Genomic DNA, 22,189 nt, shown 5'->3' with positions numbered 1-22,189 from the left:
AGATCCTGACCGTCCAGCTTCGGCTCATCGAGAGGGCGAAGGCAGCAGCAAGCTCTTCTGGGGTCCTGGACTGAGGACTCCACTCACAGCGCTCTTATTTTACATGCATAAAAGTTTTCCTCCTCCTCCTATACATGCTGCTGCGACACTGCCTCCACAGAAGCTGAAGGCGATACCAAGACTGCGCGGAAAATTTCTCACTCACGGTCCCTTTCAATGTTATACCCGCCGTGGTGGCGCAGTGGCTAAAGCGTTGCGCTGCTGAGCACGAGGTCACGGGTTTGATTCCCGGCAGCGGCGGCCGCTTTTCTGATGGAGGCGAAAAGCAAAAACGCCCGTGTGTACGAGATTTCGGCGCACGTTAGAGATCCTCAGGTGGTCAAAATTAATCCGTAGCCATCCACTACGGCGCGCCTCATCGCCGGCGCTGCGTCGGCGCGTTAAACCTTACAATCAATCAAATATTTCATTATTATACCAGCGGTACTGTTGTAAGCCAATTGGAATTGACCGCGCGCCGAGTGTCTCTTCCTGTTTCTACAGCAAAACAGTGGGTGCAAAGCGCTTCTTCCTGTTACTTTTTTATGTTGAATTTTTTCTGCTGAAACGCCCTGAATATTTTTGTTTTTTTTTCGTTCGGATGTACAAGCGCTACCAAACGCGTGGAACGCTGTGTAACGCGTTAGCAAAGGCTTAGCAGCTGTGGACAGTTTTCTGTGGACGACATCCGGGCGGGTGCGGATTCCGTGGACGCCGGCCGGGTGCGTGCTTTCGCCAGCCTAGCGAAGTAACAATTTGGCGTTGAAATACGCTTATTTCAACACACCGTCAAAACCACAGAAAATGTCCACTTTCCCAAGTGTGAATCGGCAAAGAATGAGCACAACGGACCGAGAGAAAGACAAAATAACAACGGTGGCAGGTTGAGCAAACGCGTTTATAGCGGAGAAATGGGAATTAAATGCAGTGCCAGCCAGTTCAGTGACGTCGGAAAGAACTTACAAAAAAAAAAAAAAAAAACAAGCAAGTAATAGCGAATTCGGCACGCGGAATCAGCGCGCATGGGCAGCTTGCAGTAGGGTGTCTTGTAATTGGTTGCAGAAAGAGTTCATATTTTTAGAGTGTAAGCTAAGTGCCAGGTGGGTGACCTTGGAAAAGCGTTTCTCGAGCACTGTTTTTTGTGAACGTCCGTGCTTTTTTAAGATAATTAAAAAAAAATATTTCGTATTTCAGTTCCCAAGGTTATTCGGCCATCACCCCATCGCGCGACAATTGAAACATGTTGTACTATTGCGAAGCTGAAAGGCGTACATAAAATCACAGTCCGGTGCTTTTATTGGTCACGAAATTTTACCGCCAGTTTCCTGAAGGGACAGCGCGCGCCACTGGAGGCGCCACCGCCGCTAAGGAAGCGTCCAACAAGCGGCTGCGATGTTCGCCCAGTCTCGCCAAGTTCGGCCTCACTGCGTTCCGTCGCCCCGCTCTCATTAAGCAAAAAAAAAAAAAAGGGAAACAAAAGAAAGAAATTCGATAATCGTCCAATTTTCGTAAGTATACACCGACTACCTTTCACAGGCAGATTTTCTTCTTTTTTTCTTTTTTTTTTATAAGTTTGCCCCCTACATCCGCGGCCGATGACTGCACCCGCGTCCTCGGACTTTAAAGTATGATCATGTTTAGGAATCCTATTTTTTTTAATTTCCATGCCTTTTTTTTTTACGCAGAAGTTATAACCATTGTAAAGATTAAACTCCGAATTTAGGAGCTGCTACTTGATAATAGAACGAAAAAAGTCATTTTAAATTTCCCGCGTTCCACTGCTCCAAACCGGGTGTCTCGATGCCAACGCTGCCGCACGGCGAAGACGCACGTGAATCGAGGCGCCCTACTTCCACGTTTATAGAACCGCGTTTCCCTACTCCACGTGCGTTGCCAGCAGAACGTGAAACCTATGTAGTGGAACCTTTCGTAACTGTTGCCGGCTGATTTCTTAAAATGGCGACAGAAGCTATAGTGGCGCGGGCGACAGCAGGCGACGGCGGGGTGAATTTTTGTTCTGCAGTTGATGAAGTATTTAATTTCGCAACAGTCAAGCATGTATGATTTTTTATAAAGGAACACTGCAAATATCACTTCTGTACTAATTTGTTGCCTTATATTTGCGTAGTGTTTTGTCCTTCTTCAACTAAGTTGACAAGTATGAACACTACACCGGACTTAGACGGGTAGATTTAGCTGTGACTATATAAGACTATTGCACAGGCATTGTGTTACTTTGGCCGGGTGGCTGAATGAGTCACAGACAGACAGACGGACAGACTGACAGACAGACAGACAGACAGACACACCAAAATTTCTGGGTTTAAGGAGCTCAAGAAAGACTATCGTCTTTAAAAAGCAAATACACATCGTTCAGTATATACAATTCATAGTTTATTTGCACTACTGCGCACAGATCACGCCAGAGAGAGAATTATACTGAAAGTCAAAGCCGAACACATACTTGCGAGGATTTAAGACCGCTACAGAAGGGGCTGAAACACGGAAAGACAAGTTACCCCCCCCCCCTAAAAAAAAGAAAATCATGTCCACAGAGGGCGGCAAAACAGCCTGATCCACAGTAAAGGCAATATATGGATTTCTTGTGTTTATAATGTGTAGCACACGTCGAAAACAGAATTTGGAAAGTAAGAGCACAAAGACAATATTACTAACGTTTCTTTTTTTTTTTCCATGCCGGCCTGGGCACAAGGCAGCGAAAATTTGCAAGCAGGTAACTTAACCACAGCTTCTAAGTTGCGCAACAGGTGAAATCAAGGTTTAAGTTCAGCTAGTGTTGTATACGATAGGTCCAGGACCTTCTCGATTGATTGTAGGGTTTAACGCGCCGACGCAACGCAGGCGATGAGGCGCGCCGTAGTGGAGGGCTCCGGATTAATTTTGACCACCTGGGGATCTTTAACGTGCGCCGAAATCTCGTACACACGGGCGTTTTTGCTTTTCGCCTCCATCAGAAAAGCGGCCGCCGCGGCCGGGAATCGAACCCGCGACCTCGTGCTCAGCAGCGCAACGCCTTAGCCACTGAGCCACCGCGGCGGGTTCCAGGACCTTCTCGAAATGGTACATTTTGTTTGATCACTGCTCTGTGTGCTTGATTTTATCCCTCCACCTGTTGAACATGTTGCTCTTTTCGCCGCACGCTATTGCTTTTTTTTTTTTTTCTCGCGCGAAAAAATGTAGGCGGCATCGAGTAAAAAGGGAAGAAGCCGACGTTCCCGCAAAAGTAAGTGTGCACAGCAACCGAGAGCAGCCTGAATTGTGCGACTATCGATCAAAACTTAATGCCCATGCAGACACGAGCATGAATTATTTGTTACGAATTGAATGAGGGCCAGTTGGTACATACATGAGTTATAAAACAGCACGCCAAATGCGACCACAGAAAGGGCACACAGACAGGGCGCTGCGACGTGCCTGTGCGTCCTTTCTGCAATCTCGCTTACCGCGCTCTTTTATAACTCAAATAACTCTGTTTGCGGTTAGTTGTGTAATGAGTTCTTCGACAATCTGGAGCACGCTCGGCGACGTCGTTTTAACGGCGGTCTTGTCAGCGTCCGAGATCGCTGCATGAAGGCTGGAAACAGACTGGAATGCCGCTCGGGATGTGCTTCGTAACTATGTATGTAACTTCGTAACTTCGTACCTTCGTATCGTATTCGTAGCTTCGCACCTTGCAAACTATGGCTGCAGTGACACCGCATCGAGTCTGACAGCGAATCAATCGGCACCCGCCGTGGTGGCTCAGTGGCTAAGGCGTTGCGCTGCTGAGCACGAGGCCGCGGGTTCGATTCCCGGCCGCGGCGGCCGCTTTTCTGATGGAGGCGAAAAGCAAAAACGCCCGTGTGTACGAGATTTCGGCGCACGATAAAGATCCCCAGGTGGTCAAAATTAATCCGGAGCCCTCCACTACGGCGCGCCTCATCGCCTGCGTTGCGTCGGCGCGTTAAACCCAACAATCAATCAATCAAACCAATCGGCACGAATGCTGTCAGCGGCAGCAAAATGTTTCTCAGATATACGCGTATACTTAGAGTCAGAGCTGAAGTAGCCGTTTCTTGACTCAAAATGGCTTTCTTCTGTTTCTCATGCAGCTCCCTGTCACAGGGTAAACACAACAGAGAAACTGTTTCCGTTGTACAATGAAACCCTTTAAGTTGTACCAGGCATCGAAGGCCTCTTGATGTACTCTTTCCGTTGTAGCACGTGCTTGAAATTGCCCTTTTCACGCACTAATTAAGTCGCATAATAATAATAAATAGCGTGATAACCTCCCCGTGCATCGTTCTTGCGCCGAACACTTTAAGTGACCGCGTCCCCGTCGCCCTGGCCAGCGCTACGTACGCCACCCAACTTCCCCCCCCGGTGGTTCCACCACGCGGCAGCCAAAGGCAACTGGCAGCTAATGAAGCTCGCCCATAGAGTTACGAAGCAGTTTAGTGACAAGTAAAGCATTGAAGGGCTGTGATAAAATCTTGTTTTCACAGACCCGCCACCTCGACAGCAATTTATGACTCACAAAACGGAACAAAACGCGAGACAACGCTGCCTCCGGGTGAACTAAACGGTCACTGTCATATACGACACAGAACAAATGTACAGACTTTGTCAAAATTTTCCTGGCCAAGCCGAAAATGCGCAGGACGCAAAAATTCAACGTGCAAGATTACGTCCCGAGAGAGGCTGAAACATTTCATGCCAGAAAGGTTGAGAAAACGCCTTTCGTCACATTTGAAGTTAAAGCATATTCTTTGAATTTTTTGTGGTCGAAAAGGCTTAGGATTGGACTAGAAAATTTTTACAAAGGGTGTACTTCTGTAGTATTAGCGAGTATACAAGCATCGGTTACGCCTGCGCTGGGAGCGAAGAACCATGCGTTTGGCTGCTATTAATAACCCCAAGAAGAAAAAAAAGCGTTATAGCTTTCAAGGCCAGGCATGTACCGAAAAACGTGACGTCTAGACGACCGACAAGCCATCATTGCAACGGAACGACCGGGCATCCCCGGCCTACACCCTTCACCCAATTTCGCTGTTTGCTTCGACCGCTACAACTTGTTTTCTTAATCTTTCATGCGAACTGCCCACGAGTACTTGGAAGGTCCAAGGCCGGTCGTTGCTCGGTATGCGGGGATACTCTTTTTCTCCGCACAAGGAGCATACATTTTGGCAAAAAAGAAAAAGATCAGCGAGGTTACACGGCTGTCATTCGTTGCACTGAACTTAATTATGGGTGCTGTCTAGCTTACCTATGCGAACGACCACTGCCGTGCCCACTAGAGATATAAATTCTTGCACAAAGCTATGCAAGGAGTTCATTTCTTTCTTCAGAAGAATAATTGATTCATTTGTGGGGTTTAACGCGCCGACGCGACGCAGGCGATGAGGCGCACCGTAGTGGAGGGCTGCGGATTAATTTTGACCACCTGGGGATCTTTAACGTGTGCCGAAATCTCGCACACACGGGCGTTTTTGCTTTTCGCCTCCATCATAAAAGCGGCCGCCGCGGCCGTCTTCAGAAGAATATGATTTTGGCTTAGCTCCTGCATGGCATAGCTCCTGCCGCTTCGTTCGTGCCATCGCGGTGCTATTCGTGCTTCATTACCGCGTTGCCGTCTTCTAAAATCGGTGGCTCGTAAGCACTCGCGAAGTCGAGGCCTGGGGCGTGAACACCATGAGCTTACATTAGGAAAGAAAGGACATCATTATTTACTTCGAAAGCGGCTCTTTGATGCATTTTCACGCATTTTTTAAGGGCACAGTGACTAATTGTTGCCAAATAAACTTTGTGAATGCTGCGCCTGTAGGTTTTCTTGCTTTCTGAAAACATCAGCTACATTCACCTCCAAGTGCTCAGAGTTTCATGAAATGTTACTAAGAGTGAGTACGCACATAAATTTGCCCTTTTGCACATCTCTCTCAGCACACGGAACTCCTTCTAAATAGAAATAATTATTTGGTCCCTTAAAGTTCCGTTTATCGCGAGTGTACCGTATATGACTACGGGCATGCAACATTTATCGCGGTGTTTGAATGAACACTTCTAATTTTAGCGGACTGCGTTACACTACCTTGCGGCGTATTAGGCGTTGTCATCACCAGGTGCTGTCATGGGTGATATCAGCGCGAACGAGACAGAAGCGGAAGAAGGTGTGGTTGGATATTACCGAGATCACAAGGAAAGGAAGTCGATGAGCGAGCTGGCCGGTAATTACTTCCTCTAGTCAAGAAGTAGATCACCCATCAACAGCATTATGAAAAAAAAGGAATCATAATCTAGTTGAACGAAGAAATGGGAGATTACCGGGGCACGAACCGGCGTTTTACTAGGCCCTAACCAGTGTTAAGCAACATCCAAAGTTCCTATCCATTAAGTTTGCATCTGTCGCACCCGTTGTGTACCATCCCTTAGCAAGAAAGAAAAACTACTGGTCACTCACTACTTGTTAGTGCTTCCCAAATGGCCGCATCACTTACTAACTCTACGCATGATTTCTGGCACCCAGTATCTAGCCTTTAACCCTAACAATGACAGCGATAACACCGCGCAGCCATCTTGCATGTTGAACTCAAGCAGGACACGAACTGAGGCATCTGAAATCTCGCCTACGTGTTCACAAAATGAGCAGCGGAGAACAGGCGAGGGGCCACGGCAGCTCGGCGCCAAGCTTTCGCATGTAAACAAACACTCGCAAAGGGCGCGCGTGAGTTCGGTGCTGTGATCAGCGGATGGCTGAAGGGCTTGCCGGGTGTGCATCCTTGATAGGGTCCTTCACTCCGCGGTCGCCACTACGCAGTTAGCCGGAGGACAGCAAACCCTTTCCGATAACGCCAGTGACCGCGCACGGAGCACGCGCAGGCACGCGAACGCGCGCGCTGAGGCGCCCTGGAAGGAGGCCCGCGTGCTGCGATATCGCATTGCGCAACCGACGAGACGTGATAACAAACAGCGGGTCCCGGTCACACGCCCCCCCCCCCCCCCTGCAGTGACCATCGTGACGCGGTCACGCGACAGCTGCGGACCCAGGTCGCGTTTGCGATTCCGGCTGGAATAAATAATGATACACAAATGGCCACGAGCCAAAGTCAAGTGGACAAAACCTGGTCTTTTACTGTTTCAGCCTTACATGTAAACACAATGAAGAAACGTGTCCGTCTGTCTGCAACGCTTGATGCGTCGCACTTTCGCTGCATAAAAAAAAAAAAGTTGGTAATTAAAAGCCCCTGCAGCTTTCACATTTTAATCAATCTGCCCACATTTCGCTAAATAATGTCTTCGAGCAATCCATTTGTGCTGTTCGTAGTAAAAAAGCTGTCTTCTAAGAGACTCTAGCACCCTACTCCACGGGAATACACGGTGTTCACGGAGGTACTAATATCAGGACCTGGGGTCTTCCTACTTTGATGCCAGACGACCTTTTATATTGCCTCGGAAAAAAGTGTATTCGTTGCAACGCATTTGTATGTAGTAGTGAAGCCGACTTTAAACCAACCAGTGTGTAGCGTTTTATAGATACGTGGTTTTTTTGAAAGCTTTATTGAAGACACTTGAACCCTCCTACTTGGTATGTAACTGCTTATGTGGCCAAAATGTCATCTCGGCAATGAATTTGTATATAATAGTGAAGAGGACTTTAGAGGCGCTCGCTGTATAGCAGGGTGGCTTAAACATTTATCCGGAAATTTTCACTTAGGAATTCTTGCAGTTTCTTTTCCAATAGTGCATGCATATATCTGGATAAGAGAGCGCAGACAGGCGATGAAAACGGCGTCATGAGTGGGCGGTAAATTTAAGTCTCTGTTCTCCCGCTGTACACTCAACCAAATGTATTCCTGACCACGTTCTATGGCGTTATTTTTCTCCGTGTTGGAAGGGCCGCGCCTTCCGTTGCGATAAGACGAGCGCGTGCACTTTGGGTGCAGTGTTTTACCACCCTGCATGCGGTCGCCCCCTGATTGAGGTGGTTGACGGGGCTATGTGGTAGAGTACTGCACAGGCCTGATTTTAAGGCCCGAGCCCGCTTTGTGAAGCCCGAGCCCGACCCGGAACCGTAACACCGAGCCCGGGCCCGGCCCGGGCCCGGGCATTCATAAGTGAGCCTAACCCGGGCCCCGCCCAGGCCCGGCCCAGGCCCGTCGTCTCAAACCCAGGCCCGGCCCGGGCGCGTCGTCTCAATCCCAGGCCCGGCCTGGGCCCGTCGTCTCAAGCCCACGCCCAGCCCGGGCACGGTCTTGTCTTTTTTTTTTTAAGCCTAGGGAGAGCCCACATGTGTGTGACCAGGTCTTTGACGTTGAAGAAAATTTGTTTATTATATTTGGTCGAGTGTCTTCGTAGCGGGAAATCAGACGGAGCATCTGTACAAGCACGTCCTGAATTGTAACGCAAAAAATAAGAGTTTAAACGTACACGTACTCACACCGTCTGCAGTTCACGCCACATGGGCGTAATAATAGCTCGTATTCTTACACGAGAGACACCGTCACCTTTGATGACCAGACTCTTGGCAACTTCATGTGGTTGTTTCGGTCACAAGTTGGTATTAATGAAATTTCTTGCTCTCCATTTGAATCCACGAGTATGTGCGTGCGTTGAAATATTTTCCCTGGAGTGGTTGTTAAGCGGTGGCGCTTCTCCAGCACGCGAGTTTGATTTCCAGCCACGGCAGCCGCACTTAGATTGGTTCGACATCTAAAACACATGTACATAGACATAGGTGCACAGCTACACGATGGCTTAATTAATTCCTTCCTGCTGGAGCATTCCTTGTAACCGTATCTTTGATTTGTTATACACCAAAATATAAAATCTTGATGCAGTACATGAAATGTCATTAAAGTTACAGTATAGTGACTATCAGCTGTAGCAAAACACGTTTTTAAAACAATGTGTACAACTAACATCAAGAAGCGCGTAAAAGTATACTCAGAAAATTCAATTTTATGCTCTCTTCTACACTTCACGTCGGAACTATTAACGGCCGGGCCTATGAATTCAAGCCCGAGTCCGGCCCGGGCCCGCGGCACGTGTTCGTGTGATGTGACGCGACGGCGCTGCACGAAAGAGATAAGGACAAAAAATGAGACGATCAACCCAAAGAGCTCCGAGATACAGTGACAGCTGCTTGCATCAGCTACGTTTTTATGGTGATTCTGCAATGACAACGCTGGATGCGGTACGCCGTGAAGTTGTAACTTTTAGGTTGCAACAAAAAAATGAACCCAAGTGGGGGTATGTTTCATTGTGCATATGCAACGAACGCGGCTCCAATTCTGTCATGGTGGTTGACGTTAAACATGTTATTTGAGCTTGAGTGGAAGGCGTCCTATGTCCGGGAGGCCGCGCTCAATTCCGCGCCGATCCCAGTGTTTGTTTCACCAGGTTGAGTTGTCACGCTGGTTCTGCGCTGGTCAGAGCGGACTCTCACTGCTCAAGGGGGGGGGGGGGGGGGGGGGGGATTGGGTGATGCGGGCAGAAGAAGACTAGGTGGTAGGGGGTAAGAGGAAGGTCCCACGCTTGGCAGTTATGGGGGAAGAGGGATGGAGAGATGTGTGAGAGAATGGGGTGGCTACAAAAAGTCTCTTCCTGAAGGCGGAATCGAACATAGGCTTGATGTGGGGTAAGTCACGGGTGGGGAGGAGGGTATACTTTTCTGTTGTTTGCGTAGTAAGTGATGGGGCTGTAAGTGGAATCAAGCGGTGTCAAAGCGGTGCTAGCGGAGTCCGGACGTCCGGTGGTGTCTAGCCTTGCAGAGGGAAGTGCCCGCGCGGGCAGCTTCACTCCCATGACCCCAAGACCAGAGAGTCCACAGGATTGTTACTTCGGTCTCTTCGGGAAGGCGGGGAAAAATGGGAGGAGACTGAGGAGGCACCAGGCAAGCTTGATACCCTTGGCATGCTTGCTGGGATTCGGTGACGGTGGTGCATACGCATGGAACTGTGTGACCATAATACCAATAAGTGATGATGGCCAGGCAGGGCTCTCATTTCTGGGTCGTGGTGGCGTCATCGATAGAGAGGGCTGTGTGAACTGTGAGTAGCTTGTACGCGACTGTTGCGGCGAGGTGGCTGATACAGTCTACGGTGGTGTGTCAACAGCTGGGAGTATGGGCGGTATCCGTGTAGCACGCTTGGGCGTCGCTTCCATATCGCTTTGTGAGTGTTTCGATGCGAGCTTCTCGCCTACTGAACGTCGGGTGCATATGTTTTGGGATGGATGCAACCCTAAGCCCGCTGGCGAATGTGAAGATGAATGCGTTCAAGTTCGTGAGTTGAGGAGGGGGTGGACCGGCCGCGAAGGACGTTCGTGCCAGTGGGAGTAAGGGCCAAACTTTGCAACTGTGAGGTTCGTTGGGCTTCGACAAGTTCTATTAGGGTGGTCTGCGGCCGAAGTTGAAGTAAGCGGTCATTTTGGAGGTAAAGTAGGAAGGTCCAAGGCAGCTTTCTATGTTCTGCGCATTAAGGCGTCGAGTTTGCTGATCTCTTGAGGTTTAAGATCTATAGCAAAAAAAATTTAAAAAAACTGTAACACGGCCATGAGTCTATCCTAGGGACGCGTGGTAACAGGCAGGTGACTCATCCAATATATACTCTACGCCAGCGTCACGCCGAACACGGCGTTCGAGGTTCTTATATGAACGAAAGGCTGCCACGAGGAGATAGAGAGAGAGAGAGAGTAAATGTTTATTGAAAAAGGGGAAGAGGTCGGCCTGAGAAACTGATCTTGGGCCTGCTACTTCCCTCTGGGGGAGGGTACTGGGGACAGAAAGAGAAAGGATTGAATATGAAAGGTATGGGGAATGACAATGAAAGTGACATTAAACACAAAGCAAAGGGGCGCGACCTGGCTCCATAGGGGAGAACGCCTCCAGTTTCAACTTGAGGTATATAAGCCTATATCTGCGGACATGGCTGGGCGCTGTCTCGTGGGCTACTCTGTAGATGGCGCAAGCTGGTTTAATGCTGGTATACGAAAGTGAGGAATAGAAACGCATCGTGTGATAGAAGTGACACCATTACATGAGCTATTGAGTCTTTATCGTCCAAAGTTCAATCACTCGCACTATTTCGCGACCTCACCGCCCTTTTTCGCCGCATCTGAAACTCCCCTAGACCATATGTACTTGCCAGGGTTTTAGAATGGGACACCATTTGGTGCGGTGTCTCGTTATTGAGTGCTCGTGTAATATTCTTCTGCTACGGGCTTTACTTCTATGCAATAAGGGAATAAAAAAGTGCTTGCCGAGGTCGCGTCTGAAGCTTCTTAAGTGTGCAGCGTGATCGCAAATAGTAAATAAAAGCGGCTGCCTGTGGTAGTTCGTGTTTTGTTAATTTGTTTGTGCAAATGAAGCACAATTAAAATCAGTAGAAAGCCGGTTTCAGCTAATGTTTCAGTACATACTGGTCTGTGAAGTGTCTGAGTGATCACAGCTGCAATTCGAAAAGTAGCACCTTATCTCAAGCAGCCGACACGAAGCCCTTCTACAAGATGTGAGCATGTCCTGGGGGCAAAGTGCATGGCAAAGAACGTTAGAGACACGACAAATGCAGACGAACTCGCTAGCGCGTTGGCATATGCTGCGGGCAACACTAACACAAATTTATTATCCCTTCCTACATGAAGTCGAAAGATGCGCGAAAGCTACAGTGCGCCCAACCTTTGCTGAAGGTACGTCCAATCGACGGTCAAACCTTCAAAGTCCCAAATCACGAACGAAGAAAGAACCTATGCGACGATTTTTCGCGCACTGAGTAAACGCATACACGAACGATCTAAATGTATACCGATACGAGGTTTATGAAATAAAGGTCTACTTTGTATGCGCGTATTGTCTTATCTAGAACCGTTACTTTTTCGTGATTATCAAGTAGCCATTTTGACAATGTGGAATCCCGGTTTCACGCACGTGCCGTGTCTCCGGAGGCCTTATCAGAGCTTTTCGGTCGACCAACCGGTCTATGGGGAAATGCATTAGTTTTTTGACAGAACACCACCGGTCCCTCTAAGAAAGCTTTTGATTTAAAAAGAAGTGTCGGCGTATACAGAGAGAAAACGATGCAGCGAAGACGATCGCGCGTCACCAGAAATTTCGAAAAAAAAAACTTGTAGGGCCGTGATTTGTGCAAAAGTAGTGTGTTACTGCAGCATCAGTACTAGTTTTGCCCCTTTTGCGCACTCCCATTTTTTCGCGGAATGAACTGACCCCCACTGGTTAAAGGTTTGGGAGGAATCTTTTGTGCAAAAGAGCTGCCAACCGGCGTTTACTTTGCTCGTCCGTTCCTGCTGCACGCCGTCGTTCCACGTCTCGGGACTTTCCCGTCGCAGCTCTTGTACAGGGTCACTATACCACTCGTAGAAGGCATGTAGTCTATCGTTACCCTTAACTACATAGCAAACAGAACACGAAGTAAGCGACTATCGGGAAGCGCGATTGTATCAGGGCTTGTCTTCGAGCGATGCACATCTGCGGAAGGTCGAGTTGACCCAGTGCTTGGTGCAAAGGCCGCATTCACGGGGCAAGAACAAGACGGCAGGGTGTTGCGGATCTGGTAGCGTGACCGGGGGTGGCGTACATTGATCCGGAGTTGGGGCAAACATTGGGGCTTGTAGGGAGACGAAAGAAACGTTATGTACAGATATCTACATGGCGTTTGACTGAGTGAACAGGGTTTTTCGCTCCTGCGCGCACGAGATTAAATAACCAGGTTGGGTCCGCCCCGTTTCCCCCTTTCCTCGACTGACGTCAGTATGGTCCAATCAGGGGCACCTCGGCTGACGTCCACACACTCACAAAGAGATGGCACTTTGCACAAGTTAATGTTCAGTTGACTCCTGATGATGCAATGGTTGAAGCGCCGGGAGGACGCCCGGACCCGGTTGATAATCCGGCGTGGAGTACTCGTTGAATAGCAGCGTCTCGGACCATAACAAAGCAGTCCCCCGCTGACGATTGCCGCCGGAAAAGCAATGCTGCAGTCTTTGTAAATCTCTCCCTGCCTCCCTGCCTCGCCGGCGGGAAGCCGCGGAAAGCGCCTTGTGTCCAGCAGAAGCGTCCCTCTCCTCCGCGTCATCGCATACAAAGCCGGGTCGCTCCCCATCGATGAGGGTAGGGGAGAGGAAAACTTGCGATAATTGGCCGACGGAAGCGTTGGGTGACTGAACCCGATAGCATTGCAGACGGGCGTCGTAATGTCAATACGCCGATCGTAACAAGGGGAAACGACGGTTCCAAGGGTGGCCAGATAACGTCACAAGCGCTTGGCCTATGATCAGGTGGCATCCCTCGCGGGAGACGAAATTAAGCGGCCTCGGCAACTGGCATTTCACTGCGCATCCCCGGAAAGAATTGTAGCCGCTATCATCTCGTCCATCAGGCGCCACAACCCTCTCTTTGGCTGCCTGAGATACGAATCCTTGTAGTTGGCGTTGGATTTCACTGCGACTCTGGTCGCTCGCCCGCCCGCGCCCGCCGCAGTGAACCTTTTCGCCTTTTATGTGCATTCTTGCCCCGTGGCAACATTCCTGCAGTTCGCTGCCCAGCTCCAGCATCTTCTCACACCACGATGTCACGCGCAACCCTGGGCCTGCGCTGGCTTCCGCTGTATAACGTGTTCTTTTTTTTTTTTTTTTTTGCTATTCTCTGGGGCTACGCTACTCCTCGAACGGTGCAAGCTACCGTTTGCAAGCTATACGTTTGTCGACGGATGGACGCCGCCGGCGTTTTTGTGACATGAGGCTCCCAATGCCGTGCATTAAAAGCCGGCCAATGAGAGGTATCCCTGCTGCATGACAAATTAAGGGGGCGGTCACGTGTAAAAGAGGACGAAGGATACTAGGGACTCGAAACAAGAGCAGCTAACGGTAGCAAAGTTTGTAGCTCAAATATGACCTTTCTGCTGTTTGCGAGAGGTGATAGTCAGCTCAAATGTTCCTGAACAGGTAACCATTCCCTGTTCTGTCACCTGACGTCAAGAACCCTGGAGTTTATTCACCACATTGAAAATGTGTCCCACGATTTCCTTAAACTAGAAGATTGGCTATAAAAATCCCAAATAAGGAAAGTTACATAAATTCTAGATGCCCCCAGGTCCTCAAAAATTGTCGATGTTATTAAGGGTGGTATGTGGCGTAAATTTTTTATCACGAAGAGCATTCTGGAAAAGGTGAATGTCCTCCTGCGCTCCTCGATAATAGATATTCCGTTCATCTTATTGATTTAAACTAACTCTTCCCGAAATTACTTTCCTACTGCACTTTGTAAGGAATTTTTGCGGCGTAACATTTCGCAGCTTAAGCCTAACATGGAAGTTATGGGTCGTATTTTGGTCGTTTTTGAATCTCAGAAAACAAATCCGTGCCTTTGTATCATGCAGGGCTAAACACCTCGGTAATGCAGCAAGCACTGGCGTGCGCAGAAGAAAAAGGGGGTGGTGACATGGTCCAGGCCCCCGACTCGGCCAATGCACAGCTAAATAATTTTCCGAAATCCGCCAGGTCGGACTCGTCGTGACGGCTGAAAAGAATGCTTGCCGCATCTGTGGAACTTACGCTAAGTCCTCCTATGCTTTCTTACGAGTGCCTAAAACTGGACTAGGGTGCGCGCCTTGCCGCTTCTATTTCTTCCTCCGTGTTTTCCCTCTCTTTTATCCCCTGAACTCCACTCCCCCCGGTGCAGGGTAGCAGACCGGGTTCTGCACCTGGTTGATCTCCAGGCATTTCCATCTTAATCCCGCTTCCTCCTCCTCCTCGTCCTCCTCCTCCTCTCATTTGCAGTCGTAAGAGTTCGCTGCAATACACAAACTTTATGTGGGAAATCAAACTTTACAAAGACCGCGTTACTGCTGAGTGGACTTGACTGCTGCATACCGGGCAACTCAAAAGTCCGCTTCACTACAACACACAAGTAAAGTGCTAAAAAGACTTTTTAAAGGGCCATTTAGGCAGTCATATATTAAACTATGACGGCCCTAGGATTCTTTATTACCTCATTTACACGATTCTAACGCGACCCTTATTGTTACGCGCAAGTAAGTTTACTTAGAAAAATTAAAAAAAAATTACTTCACGCTCATTCCACTGCACATACTTAGAATAAATTTAGAAATAATTTTGTGTTCATGACAGTGCTGCTGGCCTCTTTGAAGTCGATTTCGGCTTTAAGCCCGCGGGCGGTTGGAACGCGCACACATATTTGAAGGGTAATAGAAAAAAATGGTGTGCGTTAGAATCGTGCAAATACGTCATGCACCCTACATCCCCACATGTACCAAAGGGGCGCATTGTGACGCGTTACAGACACACGGGTGGCGAAATTCGGAAGTACGTCTAATAATGCGTATGCTAAATAACCGTCCGCGGAAGTATGGAGTGAAAAATTCAGATTTTTTGGGTTTTACGGGCCGAAGCTACACCCGGGTTATGAGTTGCGCTGCAGTGGAGGTCTCCGGACTAATTTTGCCCACCTGGAAAACTGTAACATGAATCTCGACACACCGGTGTTTTTGCCATTGGCCTCCATCTGAAAAGCGGTCACGGCGGCCGGGATCGAAGCCGCATACTGGGGCTCAGCAGCACAACGCCTTAGTCGCTGAGTCACCGCAGCGGGTCGGAATGAAAGATGCCTTCGAGTGAATACACACATAATCGCTGATGTTAAAGCGGAGACATAAGCAATCGCTTACATAAGCGCTAGTGATTGTGCTAAACGTCAAATAACAACTACCAATAACTATTTTTTCGTTGTTGCAAGCGAACCCTCAAGCTCTTGCAGATTCGGCGGCTGCTCTCATACTGACCATCCGCCGTCAACAGCCCCTCTGAAAAAAAAAAATGTAATTAAAATACAAGAACAATAGAAAAACTATGTGGACAACACCAACAGCGTCGAGATGACCTTTGTGTTGTTTTAATTGGTGCGTCTCCTTATCAAGCCTTTGCTCAAATGTGTACTCACTCACTCACTCACTCACTCACTCACTCACTCACTCACTCACTCACTCACTCACTCACTCACTCACTCACTCACTCACTCACTCACTCACTCACTCACTCACTCACTCACTCACTCACTCACTCACTCACTCACTCACTCACTCACTCATTCACTCACTCACTCACTCACTCACTCACTCACTCACTCACTCACTCACTCACTCACTCACTCACTCACTCACTCGCTAGTGTGACTTCAGCCCGGATTGGCAGAATTGGTGGAGCCGCCACCTCGCTGGCAGTTTCAGCACTTTGAAACGACGAGGGCATCCATAGATAACAGTCACGCGACCCGTGAGGGCCCTAACAAACACCGAAGGCCTCAGGTCTTCCTACATGCACTTTATGGGACGCCGCACCCGTAGGCATCTTTTGCATCAAACTATGGAGGCCACCTCTCCGCAAGTGTTTACATTTCCCCGTCAAAACACTGCGATCGGTGATAAAAGCGACAGAAAAGCGTATCGGTCCGTAACGCCGTGCGTACTGTTGACATCACACTACCGCGAGTGTTGGGGACGTGCCGTGCATCGTCCGCGCCGCGATTATCGCACAAAGAGATGGGCAAAGAAATACGGCCTCGTGAAGGTTACTCAGATTGTAGTGTTTATGTCCGCAGCGGCAGGTAGCACGACGGGTTTCCACCGCCCGCAGCGGAATCCCGCAACGCCAGCGTGAAGCCGACGTACGATTGCGACACTCACGCGTCCATCCACGCGTGCAAAGCGGGAAGGAAAAACCGGCGGACTCTAAGTATACATCTGTCACTTTTTCGAGGAAGAGAGAGGCAGGAGTGCACGGTCACGATAATAGCGATGGATACACGCACACCGGAGAAGGGAACATGATGGAGGGAAGAGCATAATCATGCGGTGAGAAGAGTAAGCTTCCAGAACGTGTGGTCTTGAGAGGCGGTCAGCTTCTATGCTGGGCGAGCTACGGTTCTCTGAAATTGCGAGATAAAGAGACAGCTCGACATACGGACCGGTCATTAATGCTCGGGGGAGAGCAAACAGAGGGTAGGCTTATCGGTGACTGCCTGCCGAGGCTTGTACATGGATGCCAAAAGGCGCCCTGAGCGAGAGGTCGCCGGCTAACTGGGCCCGCCAATCGAGAAAGGAGAACACGGCAATTGAGTATAAAAAGGAAACGCTGCCCCGCTGGCCATCCTCCGAGCTCCCTTCGGCCGACTCGGCGACGCCGAAAGAAGATACACGCCAACAACTGGCGCTTGTTATTCCTCCTCCTCCCGCGACGCGTACGTTCGTGCGTGCGTGCTGAGCAGTATCTACGCATCGGCACGAGTTGTACTACGCGGCTATCACGTGCCTTTGATCGGGTTGGTAGTTCGCGCGCGCCGATAGGGTGAACTTGAAAAAGAGCGCTCACGCGGGCGGACGAGCGAGTGCATATCTGGCCGCGGTGTGTGAAGAGACACACTCTCCTTCGGAACTGTCACTGCGCCGAGTTGAAGGTTTCAAGGCGGGCCCTTGGACGCCTGCGCTTGTCATCGAGGAACGTTTCGTGCTTCGATTGTGCTCGCAGTGACCGACGGGACGAAGCGGCGCTGAAATACCCAAAGAAGCCAAGCTCTACCCCATTTTTTCACCGCATAAGTTGCACCTCCTCCAACGCGTTGGACCATCGCCGTTGAATACAGTGAGTCACGCTTGTTAAGGGAAGCAGCCATGGCGTTCATGATGCCGGTCGTGAAGCAGGACTACGACATCTACTCCGGACCGAACAGCCGGAAGAACTCCGTCTGCAGCACGAGTCCCGGAGCCAGCAAATCGCTGAACAGCAGCCGCAACAACAGCGTCTCGTGCTCGCCCTCAACAACGTTCGTGACGCCCGAAGAGGCGCGCAAGATCATGATGCGGAGACGAAGCCGCGGAATGTCCGAGTGCTTGCCCGACCTCCGGGCCATCGACGAGGAGGAGCCGCGTCCGCGCAGGAAAAGCAGCTTGGGAAAGCTCTCCTGGTCCGCGCTGCACGCCGCCCTGCAGAAGCTGAAGCCGGCTGAACCCAAGAGCAGGTCACAGGGCTCCATCGAGGAACTGCAAGAGACGTGACGGGCCTGCCCAGCGGTGTACCCTTGTGAATACGACGTGTACATAGACATTGGACGAACTGAGACATTTCGTGAAAGTCGTGTTGTTTAGAGGCAACCCTAGTGCTTGACTGTGAGGTTCCCCTGCCATCAACCTTCCCATGGAAGGAAATCCGAACAACGAGTAAGCACATTTCCTAGAACACATTGTAACTACAATATCACTTTCTAGAAGTCTTTGCACAGCTTGTTCTTAAATTTTAAACATGTCTCCAAATGCGCCGACTACCGGTTGTGTAGGTAGCGATACGACGATTGACTATGCAAGTGCACTCACAAAAGCACTGTATGCATGCAATGATACGGTGCAGTGCCTAACAACTGGCTGTGCTTTCACTTATTGGGACTTGGTACTTGAACGACCATATAAGGACAAAATGCATGAACTGTAAGTAGTATAAAGGTATATATAATAGCGGTAACATGTTGCCCTTCATAAGTGCCTTCTTTTGTGCGGACTTCTTACCTGACCTTACCCTTAGTGCTGCACTTTGGGTATTCAGTGACAGGAAGAATTTAGTAATCATTGCATAAAAAACTTGATGCTGTGCATGTTGACGGTGCTCATAATTATAAGAGTGCAAGACGAAGCTGCAAAGGCTAAAAGAGAATACGAGACAAGTGCTCCTCACGTCTCGTGGAATGTACTTTCTTCTTGTATATGCCTTGTCTTTGGCTCGTTGCATTAGAGTCATGTATAATAGTTGCAAGCATTGAACAGCTGATTATTCTTTCTTTCTTTTTATTTATTGTGCATCTCGCCATTAAACATAATAAAGACATAAAAAATATTAAATCAGTCGTCATGTCTATTCATTTCAAATGTGAGGGAATAGGGGATCTACTTACTAAGGTACGTAAATATGAATGTGGTGGGAAAACAGACATATTTCTCTCGCTGTTCCTAGCTTGATGATAGCACCTCATTACTTTGAGGATGAAGGCCCCGCGGTCCCTTTTTTTTTCGTTGGGTCTATGTACGCAGACCGTGAGTGGAAACAGTTGCTGTGCCAGGATTGAGGGAACACAAACGTCACAGATAGATCACAGCGATGAGGCTGCAGCTGCAGTTCTCACAGGTCTGAGACAACGATTGAGTACAAGACGTACGATGGGGCCAACGATGGAGAATAAGGAGACGTTAAAAAAGTTAAACATTCAAGTCTGTCCCCTTTTGTAAATTGAGGTTGGACAAAATTATCGCAGTCTTTACGAAAAAGTTCCAGGCCGCCATGCCTGGAGTGAAATGGTGCAGGATCTTCGCGAATTTCGCCCCTAGGCCAATGGATCTAATGATACTTCTACTTTAAATGTTTTCTGGCGTTAGCTTTTTTTTAAATTTTCGCTAAGATCTAGGCTTTTTTTTGTGAATATGCAATGCGGAGTTGCACCTCAATTCAAATTCCAACACCAAAGACATCAGCATGATTGAATAATTATGAGGTCTAACCCGTCGATGCTACACAGTCGATGACGCCCGCCGAGTGAACTCGCAGAATTTAATATTGTATGCATTCAATCAAGGCTAAATAATAATCGTCCCTGTACAAGGTATGCGATGCCTTGATGTATTTTCATCAATGTACGCAGGAATAATATTCATTCACGAACAAGATATGATTATTGTTTTTATGCGTACTAGGCTTATAGCTTCTCAGGGGAAGCCAATCTGAGCGCTTTGGCAAACTTTTATTCCCTTTATAAAACGGGGAACAGCGGGCGCACAAAGGAAAATCGTAGAGACAATTTTATTTCACATCAATAACCCACCTATGGAGGAAGAGAAGAAAAAAAAAGAAAGGAAAGGCCGGGAGGTCAACCAGGTGTAGAGCCCGGTTTGCTACCCTGCACTGGGGGAATGGGGCTCAGGGAATAAAAAGGGGGGGGGGGGAGAAGAGGAAGAGATAGGAGTGGGAAAGCGCGCACTCTAGTCCCGTTTCGGGCACTATAGTCTTTCAAGCAAGTATACTCCTCGTGGCAAGTACCCACCGCTGCTTTTGAGGTGCTCTACGCATCTACAAATAATGTTGCTTTCCACATTGTACATTTTGCTTCTGCGAAAATAGTTCATTTATTTTTCGCTATGGGCTAAGGCAGAATTTTCGCGCCAGAGAGTCGGTTTATCTTGCACGGCGTCGTTTACAACCACCGAAATCTGCGACGGTGAAGGAGGGTTATTTTGAGCAGTTAAAGGGCCTACGAATCAGGAAGTAGCCGGAAAACGATGTACTTATTGAACAGAGAGAAGCAAGCCTTCGAGCGCCCTGCCCAAAAATAAAAATAATATTGAACGATGCGGATTTGCGACGGCGCTCATTTTGTGCGTGGCTCCGCCTTGCTCCAATTATTTGGTAAAGCCACAATTGAGGGGCCAAACATTTAGGCTTCTTCGAAAACTTCGACGAGGGTACTTCCCTTCCCGAGGGGCGAAGCAAAGAGCAGCGGTACTTCTTGGATCTTTATCAGTTGTCTTTCGAATCAGTTGCGTCACCGACACACGTTTCCTCTCCGCGAATGCTGTTTATCAGTACTTACCACGTAAGCGATCGCAATTGCGTCATGCATCGATGTCACATCGCTAGACATTGTCGAAAGCGTCGAACTCTAACATTTCAAATCGCTTATCGACGCAGCGCCTAGACACGGCAGGTTTTCGAGGCGATCATGCTTACCCTTTGACATTAAGTTTACGTCCACGCTTCCAAGGGCCATTAAATGCTTTACTGCTGTCGCTGACTATGAAAACAGCATACATCGGCCCGAATTTCGGACCACTTCGACGTTTGGAGAAGAATGAATAAAGATACATAAACGCAAGCTGTTCTTGAATCAACGTGGGGCATACGAGGGCGCACACATAAAAAGGACTGTTATTGCTCGGATGCCTATTCCTGTAACATAACAGCCACGCTGGTACGTCGGTTAACACCGGTATATCAATAATGCATGCAAGCAGAGTGGGCATTTTTTTTCTTTCTTCTTTTTTTTTTCGAAAAACGAAGTTGTCGGACAACAAAGTTGTTCTTTTTTTCAATTCTGAGAGCTCGTGCCCCGGCTTTGACGTCAATTGAATTTTATGTGCTAAATTGGGAGTTAGTCACTCCTTTTGCAAGAGGTGATCACGGGCGACCGCGAAATATCGCAGATGAGTAATGTAAACATATTAATTTTTTTGCTCATTTTGTTATTTTGTATTGTCATTAAACCAGCGAAATTGCTCACAAAATATACTACTAAAACTGAACACACACAGTACGGAACAAACGAATGCGCTAAACACAACAGTTTATCTGAAAGAAAGAAAGAATATATATATATATATATATATATATTATATATATATATATATATATATATATATATATATATATATATATATATATATATATATATATATATATATATATATATATATATATATATATATATATATATATATATATATATATATATATATATATATATATATACAGAGAGAGAGAGAGAGAGAGAGACACTTTATTGCAGCAGTACGACGCTATAGGTCAAGCGGGGGAAGCGGGAGTAGAAGGTGGGGTGTTTGTAGCTTGGGACATCTTGAAAACGGACAGTTCAAACCGAAGCTGGTTGGCTCGTTGAGAAGAGGCCGCGTGGGGTGAGGATAGCAGGCTCACGGCTCTAAACTGCTCGCGGTAGACCGCTTTCTCTAGAGCAGTGTGCACTTAAAGTCAGTGTGGAGGGTTCCAGTGTACAAGGGTTTATGCATGAGGAGGAGGCATTTGGAGGAGGGTAAGAATGCGCCTTAAATAGGCTTCTACATACGTATTGAAGCAAAAAACCAGATAGTAAAAGCGATGAAAACCCCTAAACTCAGAATCCGCCCACCGCATACTGTCTAGAAAACGGAATTCATTGCTAAACAGTGATAATGACTGTTCACTGATGCACCCCTTCGCGAATCTTCTGAATTAAGTACGTTTCGCAAAGCTCACACGCCACAGTTCCATGGCTTCTGTCAATGATAGTGGTTTCTTTTAGGCGTGGCGTACAACTAAA

General features: G+C 48.2%; 1 protein-coding gene across 1 annotated transcript; it reads left to right on the top strand.

The window, feature by feature from the left end:
• The first annotated feature begins 17,166 nt into the window (after positions 1-17,166).
• Positions 17,167-18,950, top strand: LOC144179085 (uncharacterized). The gene has a single exon (XM_077707292.1). It carries the CDS (start codon positions 17,733-17,735, stop codon positions 18,114-18,116), a length of 384 nt encoding a protein of 127 aa, XP_077563418.1. The 5' UTR covers positions 17,167-17,732; the 3' UTR covers positions 18,117-18,950.
• Positions 18,951-22,189: the final 3,239 nt, after the last annotated feature.

This window comes from Haemaphysalis longicornis, unplaced genomic scaffold, assembly GCF_048455015.1.
Source record: "Haemaphysalis longicornis isolate Haplotype H1 unplaced genomic scaffold, Haemaphysalis longicornis Haplotype H1 scaffold_4, whole genome shotgun sequence".
In the NCBI taxonomy this organism is placed as follows: Eukaryota; Metazoa; Arthropoda; class Arachnida; order Ixodida; family Ixodidae; genus Haemaphysalis; species Haemaphysalis longicornis.
The sequence above is the reverse complement of the archived record's forward strand: the minus strand, read 5'-3'. Positions and strand labels throughout refer to the sequence as shown.